General features: G+C 35.2%; 1 protein-coding gene across 7 annotated transcripts in view; it reads left to right on the top strand.

The window, feature by feature from the left end:
- The window catches only part of PI4K2B (phosphatidylinositol 4-kinase type 2 beta), a 31,974-nt gene that overhangs the window by 10,583 nt on the left and 7,387 nt on the right, over positions 1-14,004 (top strand). For 6 of the 7 annotated variants that reach the window (XR_006202002.1, XR_006202003.1, XM_042936773.1 and 3 more), the window contains exons 3-9: positions 823-1,023; positions 1,606-1,737; positions 4,039-4,192; positions 5,338-5,396; positions 7,272-7,371; positions 10,675-10,808; positions 11,373-11,432. Coding sequence is in view for 5 of the 7 variants with exons in the window: in XM_042936773.1 (XP_042792707.1) it covers positions 823-1,023; positions 1,606-1,737; positions 4,039-4,192; positions 5,338-5,396; positions 7,272-7,371; positions 10,675-10,808; positions 11,373-11,432 (840 nt within the window). In the remaining 2 variants the exon portion in view is untranslated. The remainder of the gene's footprint in view (positions 1-822; positions 1,024-1,605; positions 1,738-4,038; positions 4,193-5,337; positions 5,397-7,271; positions 7,372-10,674; positions 10,809-11,372; positions 11,433-14,004) is intronic. The other variant, XM_042936774.1, reaches the window with a different exon arrangement.

Raw genomic sequence — 14,004 nt, 5'->3', positions numbered from 1 at the left:
TTATATACTTAAAATTATAGTAAGATTTTTATTTCTTGTCTAAGGATAATTCACCCTCTAAATTTAATATGAATATATTTTATCAGACCAGTAATAAAGATTATAGACTTTAGACATCCATGGGCAAATTTTTTTTTAAGAGGAGAAAATTTATTTAAAATTGATTCACAAAAAAATATAACTGGAAAAAGATTAGGGTAGGAGAATCTGACAACATAGATATTCACTATATCCTATCATTACCTTTATATTTTAGAGATGACTTTTTGTCATTGGCTTTATTAGTTCATTTAACAAATGCTTGAATGCCTACCGTGTACCAGGCACTGTTCTGAGTACTTGGGATACAGCCCTAACAAAGTCCTTGCCCTTTAGAATGTACATCTAGTAAGAAAGTAGCTGATAAATAAACACATAATATGGATATTTAATAGATACTATCTGACCTAGAGCAGTAGTTTTCAAACATTATGAAATCAGCAGAACCCTTTCTTAAGTTGGAAGTCCAGTAATAAAACAAGGGAAGTCAACGTTAATCTAGTTAAGTGGTAGGGGGTCTTAGAGCCCTACTCTCATTTCCCCTCTCACCTTTCCTAGTGTTGCTGAGAGCACAGTTTGAAAACTACTAGCCCAAAGGATTACTGATTTTACATTGTTAAATGAGAATGGATATAAAAACACATTGAGAAATAAACCTCTTAATATTTAAGGGTTATGTCCAAATCTGGTGGGAAGAAATAGAAAAAGATTACCAAAATGCATTTTATGGGTTATCATCTCTCTATATTAAAAGTCTCAGAAAATGTCTCCTATTTTATATAGAAAATTATTGGTGTATTTAAACCCAAATCAGAAGAGCCTTATGGCCAACTGAATCCAAAATGGACCAAATATGTTCATAAGGTCTGCTGCCCTTGCTGCTTCGGTAGAGGCTGCCTGCTTCCTAATCAGGGATACCTTTCTGAAGCTGGTGCCTCCCTTGTGGATGAAAAGCTGCATCTGAATATTGTACCTAAAACAAAGGTAAAGGAGAAAATTGGTTTTCATTATGTGCCTCTAATTTATAGTCTACTTGTCTGCGAACACTTTAGTAATATTTCTGATGACAGAACCTGAAGTTGAGCCCTTGTTTTGGTAATTCAGAGACATGAGTAACCGATAAATTGATTCTAGGGGAGATGCTCAAAGTGTCCAAGCAAGTCTCCCTGGCTGCTGATGCCTGGATGATGCTGACGACAAGACAAGAAGAGAAAGAACTAACATTTAGAAGGCAGAAGAATATCGGTGTTCTAGAAATTCTTTCTATTTAGCCTTTATGAATTTTTACTTGAAGACTTCCTCAGAATATCCATTCCTAATTCTACATCTCAGAATGATTACTTCTTTCTTCCACTGGCCAGTTTTAAGCTGCCTCTCTCAAAAATATGTGCCATTTAACTGACTTTGCAAAATCCCTAGACCTTTCTAGTTTAGATTCTCTGCACCATTTAGGATTGGGTTGAACTTCGCTGATTTATAGCTTTAGAGTGTGTTTCATGGTGTATATGAGTAGAAACACTATAATGCAAATTCTCATAACCATTTTTCTAAACTGTGTGTTTCTAGGTGGTTTGGCTTGTCAGTGAGACATTTAACTACAGTGCAATTGACCGTGCAAAATCTAGAGGCAAAAAGTATGCTTTAGAGAAAGTGCCAAAAGTAGGTAGAAAATTCCATCGGATAGGACTCCCCCCTAAGGTAAGTTACTGTGAGAAACTTTATTTGGGGGGACAATTCAGCATGTATTACCTGAGTATTGTGTGCTGTAGGCTGTGGATATGATAATAAAGAAAATAGTTTTTTCATTCTCAAAGAGCTTTCAGTGAACAAGCAATCTCAGTGTGATATGAGAAAGCTGTTAGGATGGTTAAATTCTCAGAGAGGATAGAGGAGAGATGTCTAACCCAGCTTGGAGGACTGGGGATACTGTTTCCAGGAGGAGTTTGCATCTAAGGCTTTATAAAGTAATGGCTAAAAGCACAGACTTAAGTTTCTCTCGCAGCCCCTCTACCAGTTAGCTCTGAGCCCTTGGGCAAGTTGCTTGCTCCTTAAGCCCCAGTTTCTATAAACTGGGATGGGAAAAACTACCTCTTGAGGTTGTGAGATAAAATGAAGAAATTCATGTCAAGTACTTGGTATAGTGCCTGGCACATAGTATAAAGTAAGTGGTAGTAATTCTTGTTTACGGACTACATAATGAATTTTGTTTTTTCTTATCACTTTTAGATAAACCTAAGGATTGGTTAGCAGCTGGCTAAGCAGGAGTGGGAAGGGTTAATGGGAAGGCATTCTAGAAAAACTTCAGGCTTTTATATATATGTGTGTGTGTGTGTGTGTGTGTGTGTATATGTATATACAATTTATATATATTTTTTATTTTTTTATATTTTACATTTTTACATTATATATATGTATGTGTATGTGTATACATATATGTATACATATATATATGTAATATGTATGTGTATGTAATATGTATATGTAATATATGCATGTATATATGTATGTGTGTATATATATAAGTATATGTATATATATGTAATTTGTATATATATATATTTGTATAATATATATAATTTGTATATTATATATTATAATTATATATAAATATATATAAATAATATAAATAATATAATATATATTATATATTAAATATAAATATATATAAATTATATATAATTATAATTATATAATTATTATTATTATATTATTAAATTATTATTATAATTTGTGTATATATATATATATATATATGTATATATATATGTAATGTGACCTGTGATTTTGTTTTGTGGTTGCTATACCTAGCATATATCTAGATAAAAGAATTTGAGTAGAAATTCATGGTTAACTTAAATTGTTTTTAAAATTATACTCCAAGTAAGGAGGAAGTTTGAAAATTTTTACAAGGCCTGTTATTCCTTGGATATGATAAAATTAAGTGTGACTAAAGAAAGATATTATTTCCATATTTATGACTACTTATTAAGTGCTTTAAAGAAAACCTTTTAGATATATAGTTAAAATTTCAGGCCAACAATAAGAACATAGTGTTAGGATAAGAAATAGATTTTCTTTGTGGTTATTTGTATTTATGAGACCAACCAGGTAACCCATGTGTCCTGTGCCATAAATACATTTAGTAATGTTAATGACAGAAATGCCTTTTAAAACAGACATATCTTCAAGGAAAGGATTTTCTTAAAAACCACTTAAAACCATGTTATGATTGATTGATTAATTCTTTAAAATTTGTGACCGGATCTTTAATCTGCAAAGTTGAAGAATTCATTTAAAAAAATAAGGATAGGGGGCGCCTGGGTGGCGCAGTCGGTTAAGCGTCCGACTTCAGCCAGGTCACGATCTCACGGTCCGTGAGTTCGAGCCCCGCGTCAGGCTCTGGGCTGATGGCTCAGAGCCTGGATCCTGTTTCCGATTCTGTGTCTCCCTCTCTCTCTGTCCCTCCCCCGTTCATGCTCTGTCTCTCTCTGTCCCAAAAATAAATAAACGTTGAAAAAAAAATTAAAAAAAAAAAAATAAGGATATATTCCATATTTTATGTTGTAAAAAAAATCCCAAAGTATTTCTTCAATAAGATAAAAGTATGCATGGTTATTAAATGACCAGGACAGGTGTAATATTTGGCCACTATAATTAAGTTCATTTTAATGAATATTTTTAGAAAACATCAATCTGAGTTGAGATTTTCACCTTGAGGGCACATGTGCATTTTCTTTTTTAGTTATCCTAAAATAGCTTCCATGCTCCTTAAAAGCCTAGGGTTGAGCATTTTTACTTTGCTATGTATTCTTTATGTGGCTGTTTAAAGTTAGTGTATAAAAATAGTTTGATAAATATGGCTTATCCAAATTAGTGTTAACCCTTCTATTTTTCTTATAATGTTTATATAACATTTTATGATGATACTGGTGAGAAATTAAAGAAGTAATTTCTTTGTTCTTGTACTTTCTTTTCTAACTCTAGTTCTTAAAATTATAGATTGGTTCCTTTCAGTTATTTGTTGAAGGTTACAAGGAGGCTGAATATTGGCTTAGGAAATTTGAAGCTGACCCTTTGCCTGAGAATATTAGAAAACAATTTCAGTCACAGTTTGAAAGATTAGTTATTTTGGATTACATCATCAGAAATACAGGTATTGAAGTTCTCTTACTTGTTTACTCAAATCTTGTTAGTTTGCAGATTGTATTCAACTCTTGTTATCCAAATCAAAGACATAAAATTTTGATACAGAAGTCTGGAGGCACTTTTTCTCTACCTGCCTTGGAAAACAGATGTAGTACTGACTCCCTTGGGCAGAGTTAATCTTGTACTGGAGATTCTAACTCATAGCAGTCTCCTGCCTGGGTGGTAGAGGTCAGTTCTTGTCCCTCCTGGGGAATTTCTTAGCAACAGGACAAAGCCAGAAATATTATCTGCATAATAGGAATAATTAAAACTTGATTGTGTAAATTATTTTAGATGCTTATTTTGACTTTAGGTAACTGTTAGCATAGTCTATAAATACATTAAACTTTATTTTCTTCTGTGCTAGAATGGAGCAGTGGTGTAGATCATCTGAAACAGTGGTTCCCAAATGTGGTTCCCTGGACTGGCTGGGTCAGTTTCATGTGGGGACTTGTTACACATGCATCTTTTCAGAAGAGTGCACCCCAGTCCTGCTAAAACAGAAACTCTGCATAGGGGGCCACCAGTCTGTTTTAACATGTCTTCTCGGTAATTCTGAAGCATGATGAAATTTGAGAACCACTGATTCAAAATATTTGCTCATTTATACTAGTTGCTGAAAAAGCATTACATACTTTTCCAGAGTTGCCTTCTTAATTAATGTGGTCTTAGATTAACGTTAAATTTGATGTAGAGTCATAGAGTACTTCTATACAGACATTAGGTGAGAACCTACCCAGAAATTTGCTTGGTAATAGAGATACGTGCTTTTTCTTCCTGGGGGGAAGAGAAGTTATCCTTGATCTTAATAACCTTGATTTAATAGTTCTTGATAATACATACCTCACAGAATGGTTATAAGGATTAAATGAATTAGTGCCTGTTAAGTACTTACAACAATGTCTGACACAGCGTAAACCCTCAAAAAGTGTTAGTTAACATTTGTAAGTATTTTTTGGCTTGTATGTGTTAGGTTGGAGCCTTTAATATGTACACATGTGCCACAGATAACCAGTTAAGGTCTTGAAAATCAAAAGGTGACTAGAATATTTCCTTTGATATTAAGCTATGATATCCATAAAAAATGAAGTAACATTTGTTTTGTTTTGAAAGACAGGGGAAATGACAATTGGTTAATCAAATACGAAAAGCAACAGGGAAAGGAAGTTAAGGTAAGGAAATTTCAAAATTATACACAGAGACACACACAATTTCTATAAAAGATTCCTTAAATTTATGTTTTTCTTCATTTCTTCATTTCCTTCACTTAGATCCTTGGTTTTATCTCCTTTTGCTGTTTTTCTCATCTTTTTTCTTTCCTTCCATGTTTACACTGCATTTTTTAAATTTCTAAATCTCTGTGCAGCTTTATTTTTTATGTTGTATTAGAGTAGAAGGATGATACCAGCTTGGTACTTTTTTTTAGAACTTGGGAAATTCGTTGTAGAACCACGACCACCAGATTTATTTTGCTTTTATGTAAAAAAGGTTCTGGTATTTTTGGTCGACGTGTTTATATTTTAGTAATTCACTTCTTTCTGAGTCTTATGACTCCATAATGTGGATGAGTCTCAAAATCCTGCTGAGTGAAAGGAGCTACTCACAAAGGGAACACACTGTCTGATTCCATTTATGTGAAAACCTACAAAGTGCAAACTAATCCCTGGTGACAGAAAGCAGACCCTGGTTGCCTGCGGGTGGGGTAGAGGGAGGGAGCGAGAGAGGGAGCCACCACAAAGGACACCAGAAAACTTTCGGTGAAGGTTTCACATCCGCGGATGCTTATCAAATTGTACACTAATATGTGAAGTTTATTGTGTGTAAATTATACCTCAATAAAATTGTAAATAGAAGAAAAGAAATAAAAATAAATGGCAGTTACAGCAGAAATAGGTTTAAAATACACACATAAATATATATTTTCGTAATCGTTGCTAAATATATTTTATTGGTGTATCTTGAGCAATTAGATTTTACTGAAAATTTTATTCTTTGCTCTTAAGTATTTTGTGCATTTTCAGTGACGTAAGATATTTGATATAAACTAAAAGAAACAAACCAGACATATATGACATGGACCTTCATGCTAATACTTCTCATTTTAAAATTGTCTTTTTTACCTTTTGTTTTTATCTAGGCCACTTGCTAATGGCAACCGTCTTATCTTTACATAATAAATACTCTTTTTTAAAAATTTTTTAAAGTTTGTTTATTATTGAGAGACAAAGAGAGACAGACCGTGAGCAGGAGAGGGGCAGAGAGAGAGGGAGACACAGAATCCGAAGCAGGCTCCAGGCTCTGAGCTGTCAGCACAGAGCCCGACACGGGGCTCGAACCCATGAACCGCGAGATCATGACCTGAGCCGAAGTCGGACGCTTAACCGACTAAGCCACCCAGGCACCCCCATAATAAACACTCTTTAACATGAAATCCCTCTTGCTGTCAAGAATGTAGAAGTTAGGAATGGCCTACTTTCTGTAATTAATGGTATCTTGAGATTCCTTCTACTGGACCTTTTTATAATTGTTCTTTGAAGAGTTTTATTTAGAAACATTTTGTGTTTGGACTAAATATTTCTGGGGTACCCCAGGAAAGACTAAATTTTTAATGAGGTAGCTTTGTTAAGTTCTCTTAAAAATACCAATATTTTGCAAATGTCATACTTTTAAGCAGTATATCTAGCAGTAAATTATCTGAAACAACATATTTTTAAGTTTTAATAATTCCAAGTCCTCTTCCCCAAAAGGAAAGAAATGAAACCAGTACTATCTGAATTTATAATAGCAAATAAAAAATAGTGATTATGAAATTCTTACTGATTTATACGATGGTTTCTTCCCTTCAAGTGTGGAAATTTGTACTTTCTGACAACTTATTTTTTATTTATAGTAAGACCTTTAATAAAAGGCAACTTATTTTTTATTTTTTAGTTTCTTCAAATAAAAGATATTTAAACTTCAATAATTTTAAAAAAATTATTTAATACTTGATCTTTTAGAAATATTCATATACTTTTTTTATCAGCAGCCATTTTTTTCTTCTTTAGGAAACGAAATGGATTGATGATAAAGAATCACTTATTAAAATAGCTGCAATTGATAATGGTCTGGCATTTCCTTTTAAGCATCCTGATGAGTGGAGAGCATGTAAGTGTTTAGAACCATCTATACATTCTATAATCACCCTTTTCCAGAATGGGAAGGGAACAAAACTTATGGATATCAAAAAAAGGAAAAGAAAAACTGGGTGAAGAATAATCATTCACTAAGGCTCTGTTCTAGATGTTGGGGATGCAAAGATACATTCTATACGGGCCTTGCCATGTTTGTTTGCTTATTTTTGAGGGACTGTGTCTGGTTTTGGTTTTTTGGCTTGTGTTAGTCTTGTAGAATAAGTTTTTAAATGTATGTAACATGAGAATCATCTATTTTAATATATGGATAGAACTTAACTTTAATGTTTCGGGTAGTATTCACTTACAAAACAGTTTAGGCCTACCTCTCCCCTTTTCAGTGAGTAGTGCTTTAACTGCCTTACCAGTCTCCTCTGTGGTTGAGGGTCTGGTTTGCTACATCTTCTTGAGCTAGTTTTATTTTGTTTAAAATTGTTCGTGACATCTTGAGATCTGGATTAATGGGTACAAAGTTTTTTTATAGAATTATAATTGGGGCACCTGGGTGGCTCAGTCAGTTGAGCATCTGACTTCAGCTCAGGTCATGATCTCACGGTTCGTGAATTCAAACCCCACATTGGGCTCACTGCTTTCAGCACAGAGCCCACTTTGGATCCTCTGTCCCCGCCTCTCTTTCTGCCCCTTATCTGCTCATGTGCTCTCTGTCTCGAAAATAAAAAATAAACATTAAAAAAAAAATAAAAAAAAAAAACTTCCTGAGTTACAAACTCACAAACCATGAGATCATGACCTGAACTGAAGTTGGACACTTAAATGACTGAGGCACCCAGACGCCCCTAAAAAAACCTTTTTTTAATAAAAATTAATGAATAAGTAAATAAAATTTCTGTGTCAGTTGATTAAAAAAAAACCTGCCCATTTTTATTTTCAAGTTTTATTGCTTTGTGACCTATGACTGGCTGCATAAATTCTGCTGATTGAAATTTGTTAGTAATTCCTTTGTAATCTGGTTGATGGCCAGTTAAAAGGTACTTGAAAAGAACGTGTCTGGACACAAAGTTCTGCATCTGTCTATTAATTAAAGCTTGTAGTTGTTAGTCAAATCATATTATTTTTTTGACCACTTGATCTGTTAATTTTTGAGAGTTGAAGTTGACCAAGATTGTGATTTTGGCAATTTCTTCTTGCATTTCTGTACATTTTTTGCTGTGTATTTGACATACATAAAGGCCCAGCATTTTATATTGTTGGTGGTTTGTTCTTTTATTAGTGTGAAATACATCTCACTTTATCCCTCTCAATGTTTTTTTTTTTACTTTTCTTATTTTATCTGTTGTAACATTGCTACACCTCATTTCTTTTTATTAACATTTACCTGGTGTTATTCTATACTTTTATTTTTTACTTCCATCATTTTGTTGTAAGCATAAGACTTATGCCCAACACTTAACTGGATATTTTTTTACCCAATCTGAGATTCTTTTAAAAGGTACATTTAACTCTAGTTCAAGTCTCAATAAATAATGTGTTTGAACTTTTCCTGCCATCTTACTTTTTTCTATTGACCATGAATTCCAATTTATTTTTCCTTTCCTATCTTTTGTTAAATTAGCTTGAGATGTCTTTGTTTCATTGTTTTTTCCCTCTAATAGTTTGGAATTTATATGCAAATTGTATTTCAAAAGTGTTAAGTTAAGGGCTCCTACAATACATCTGGGAAATTTTACCAAATATGCAGTTGAGGATTAGAGATCTGGAACTTGAAAGAGGAGTTGATATTGAAGATACAGTTTTTAAACTGTCACCGTGGTAGCGGAAGCCATGGTGGTGTTTATTACCTCAGGGAATTCAAGGAGAACAAATACCACCACTAGGACAATGTGAGGTACACAAATACTCAGTGAATGTCTCATGAATGTTTAGCAAATAAATGAAGGAGAGAAAGGGGGCAATGGTGGCATTGAAGGCAAGAGGAAAAGCCAGCAAACAAAAGAAGTGGCTTAAAGGATAGAAAGTACACTCGGGGAGAGTAGTATCTCCAAAGCCACACAGGAGAGAATTTCACAAAGGGAGATGATAGAAGACTGCTACTTTCTACAGAGACATTAAGTAGCATGAGGACTGCAAGTGTGCCTTTGGAGAGACTCTTACGAGATGGCTGGTGGTCTTAGGGGAGAGCGTTTGAATGCTGATAATAGAAGTTGAGGGATAGGGATCAGAAGTAAAGGCAGGCATGGAATAAGAGCTTTTATGTGATTGGTCAGGGAAAAGTAAAAAGGAAATTAGATATAGCTGCAGGGAGATGTGGGCCAGAGGAAGGGCTTTCTTTGGAATGGACTGTGTACTTCCCACAGTGGACAGGAAGATAATAAAAGAGAAGTCAGAAGGAATGACTCTAGCTGTAGGAGGTTCTCATTGGATGTGCCCACAGTAGCTCCGTGGGTGATCATCTTGTCAGAAGCCTTACATATACTTTCTTGCAGGAATTGGAATATGCACCCTCTCCAGAAGATTCTACGACTTTACGAATCTTTCTCATCCTAGTACTGTGTAGATTTAACAGTCTTCTTAGGAGAGAACTAGAATTAGCCTGAAGTCATGGATCTTTGATCCCTTAGAGACATTTGCCTATTCACCTACTAATGATTTAAAAGTTTGGAACATTCACAGGTGGCTCAGTCGGTTAAGTCTCCAACTCTTGATTTCGGCTCAGATCGTGATCTTACAGTTCATGAGTTCAAGCCCTGCATCAGGCTCTGCGATGACAGCATGGATCCTGGTTGGGATTCTTCTCTCTCTCTGCCCCTCCCCTGCTTGCAATCTCTCTCTCTCTCTCTCTCTCAAAATAAATAAGTAAATAACACTTAAAAAATTTTTTTAGATAAGACTTTGAAACATCATATATTTCCACGCATGTGCATGTGTGCACATACACATGTGTGCGCGCGCGCGCACACACACACACACACACACACACACACTCATGAGTGGTCAATTCCTGATAATTTGTAACTGGGAGGAGGGCAGGGAAATCTTAGCCATGGTATTTGATCTGGTGTATGTGAACAAATTATAGGTGTCCCTTAATTTCCAAGTTTAGAGACCAGGGATTCAGATGTATTTTTTGATATAGGGCTGTCTGAGACAGACCGATTATCAAAATTCTTACCTTTTACTATTTAAAACTCAGGAACCTGACTAGTTCTAAATAATAGTTTACTGTGCTTTACCATCTGAATTCACCATCCAAACTTGGAATCAGGATGATTATTCTCTGATAACTTCTTCCTCTCTCTCTCTCTCCTTTTTCTTTCAGATCCATTTCACTGGGCTTGGCTTCCTCAAGCAAAAGTTCCTTTTTCTGAAGAAATAAGAAACTTGATTCTACCATATATTTCTGACATGAACTTTGTGCAAGATTTATGTGAAGATCTTCATGAACTTTTTAAGGTAAATAAATTTTTCGTTTTAATTCTTGCGGAAAACGAAATAAATCTCAAACGAGATTTTCTTAATAGAGCTAATTTGCAGTTTACTGCTTCTGGTGTAGAGCCTGACTTAAAAAGGAATTAACAGCTTTACTTTACAGGAGCATAAATTTGTGAAGTTACACTGGTTATGAGTGTTCTTTGAAGTAAGACTCTATTAAAATCTGACAAGTTGTTTTCTTCAAAAGTTGAATTTTTACAAAAGTACTCCATAAATTGTAATACATATTTGGTGAGCTGCTGTAGTTTAGTTCTCTCAAAAACACCTAAACCCATTGGCTGGAAGGTCATTTTAAATCCTTTTGGGACCAGGTGGATTATAAATAAACTATTCTTGTCATTCTAGAGACATACAAAAATACTTCAAGTAAAAATACTCTTTACATGTTATTTTATCTATTAGGAAAGCTCTGGAATGGCCTTATGTGCTAAGTTGAAGAGTTCCTTTGTTTTTAAATATTTGTTTCAAATTTCTTGATTTTTGGAATTATAATAATGTAGGTTTTTTTCCTCCTTTCCCATAAAGACTGACAGAAGATTTAACAAAGCTACTTTTGAAAGTCAGATGTCTGTTATGAGGGGTCAGGTAAGTTACCTTTTTATGACCTTGTTCATTAAGAAGACAGGTTCTCTTTGAAACAGTAGTAGTTAACCCTTCTCTCCATTGTGACCCAAAGATGCAATTCTTTTATGCTGAACCAAAATAGCTCGTATGATTAAAAATGAAGTTGATTTCAATAGCATCTTTCCTGTCTTGCTCTAAATTAGGCATTTTTGACCTTGTTGTATATTGTTTAGTTAACCAGTTTCACTCTCCTGTGAATTCTTTGTCTTCATTTTGATAACTATTTTCCTGAGTGTTATTGTATTTTTCCTCCTCAAGTCCACTTGCTTGGATGTTTCAGTGCCGAGTTCTGTTGCCTTTTGATTATTTCTCTCACAGAATGTGTTTGGCCTTTGCTGGCGCAGTCAGTAAATCGCCATATCACCAAAGTTGAACACTGAATGAGGCAAAAAAGTACTAATAGTAACTCAGTCTTGTCACTCCGTCTTTCTTTAATTAGAGGTACAAGGCGTTAGGTCTGCTGGTGTGGGTGTGCAGGCTGGCTGGTCTACGGATAATGTCTAGTTCTTCCACTCTATTGATAGTACTTAGATTCCGGAAGGAAAACTTGAAATGAAACTAAATTATTGTGAATAATTTTATAGTGTTAAGTATAATGAACAGATAAGTTACTGTAAACATTGTCTTTTAGTGACTTACTAATTAACTTTTTCTTCCTAAAATACACGTTTAATTTCAGGTAACTATTTGCTGCATACCTGTGGCAAAAAAGACCAGTCTAGTTTTTGTACTGAGGATTACATTATATAACTTTAACAAATAGATATGATTAAGTTAAATAACCATTCATACACCAAATATTTATTGACAGAACTAGTACCAGAAAGTGATTGAAATAGAACTGTGAGCAAGACCCAGTTCCTCCTGTCATGGAACATTTGCTGTGATGAGGAGGCCAGGGTCAGGGAAAAGGATGGATTATTCGCTCGTACACCTCTCTGTGCTCTCTGTTATCTGCATTTATGCAGTGCTTTGCTGGAGTCATAAGTTTTAAATAGTAAGTAAAGTGGCTGGAGAAGAAGGCTAGAGCCAGATCTTGGAAGCCTTAAGTGCCAGAATATAGATTCCACGTGGAAGGGATCAGAGCAGTGAGAGATTACCATTCGAAAGGGTTGTGATAAAACTAATTTCTGGGGGAAAAAAATACACAAAAAAACTAATTTCCAGAGAGGAGACCTTCTTTTGTGAATACCTGAATTAGGCTAAATTCTGTTTGTATGTGCATTTTGGGGTGGAATTTATACCTCAACCAGAAGTGTCTCTAACCCAGCAAAGATTAAGAACCACTAGGGAAGGTGAGGCTGGACAGTCAGGTGTAGATTTGCTCAGCAGGTGAGGAGGCCAGAGCCAGGGGGCCTTGCAGGGAGCCGAGTTAGGTGACTCAGGCAGGCATGAAGGGCTTAGGTAGGTGGCCCATGATTATAATTATGTTGAAGAGTGTCACCATCCCAAACTATAGTTGAGCTACATTTTCTGGCATAGATAATTATGCCCTAAGATGACCATTTTGCTTAAAACAAAGTGATGTATAAATATTCTCCATCTTCTGGAATTCTCTTATCCGTAAAGATTTATCTTGGGAATTTTTTTTAATTTATTTATTTTGAGAGAGAGCAAGCAGGAGCGGGAAGGAGCAGAGAGATGGGAGGGGGGGGGAGGGTAGAGAGAGAATTCCAAGCAGGTGCTATGCTCCTTGATGAGCTGGATGTGGGGCTTGATCGTGAGATCATGACTTGAGCCAAAATCAAGAGTCAGACGCTTAACCAACCGAGCCACTCAGGCACCCCTCTCAGGAATTTTGTTTTTCAGGGAAAAGCTCTAAATAATTGTATAAGCTTTTGTTGTAAATTAAAGTTAGTACATGAGGAATTTAAATACAAATTTTATTTTATTTATTTATTTTTTTTTTAATTTTTTTTAACGTTTATTTATTTTTGAGACAGAGAGAGACAGAGCATGAACGGGGGAGGGTCAGAGAGAGGGAGACACAGAATCTGAAACAGGCTCCAGGCTCTGAGCTGTCAGCACAGAGCCCAACGTGGGGCTCAAACTCACAGACCGCGAGATCATGACCTGAGCCGAAGTCGGCCGCTCAACCGACTGAGCCACCCAGGCGCCCCTTAAATACAAATTTTAAAATGCTTGTCTGAAAAGATAGGGGACATTCCAGTTCTGAGATCTGTCACAAAGATATACCAGAGGCTGTCTGCTCTTTTAGGTTTATTTGTTCATACCCTATCTCATTCACAAAGGAGTTAAGGTATTCTACAAATGCATGTAATAAAATTTAAAAATGACAAGATCAAGTTCTGGAGAAAAAAAATAAAATGATGCCTTGGTTATATGTTTTAATTTGATTTTTTTAAATTGTTTTTAAGTTTATTTATTTTAGAGAGAGCGAGAGTGAGCAGGGGAGAGGCAGAGGTGGGGACGGATAGAGGATCTGAAGCGGGCTCTGTGCTGACAGTAGAGAGCCCTATGTGGGGCTCAAACTCATAAACCGTGAGATCATGACCTGACCTGAAATCAGATG

This window comes from Panthera leo, chromosome B1 (genome assembly GCF_018350215.1).
Source record: "Panthera leo isolate Ple1 chromosome B1, P.leo_Ple1_pat1.1, whole genome shotgun sequence".
NCBI classification, from domain to species: domain Eukaryota; kingdom Metazoa; phylum Chordata; class Mammalia; order Carnivora; family Felidae; genus Panthera; species Panthera leo.
The sequence above is the reverse complement of the archived record's forward strand: the minus strand, read 5'-3'. Positions and strand labels throughout refer to the sequence as shown.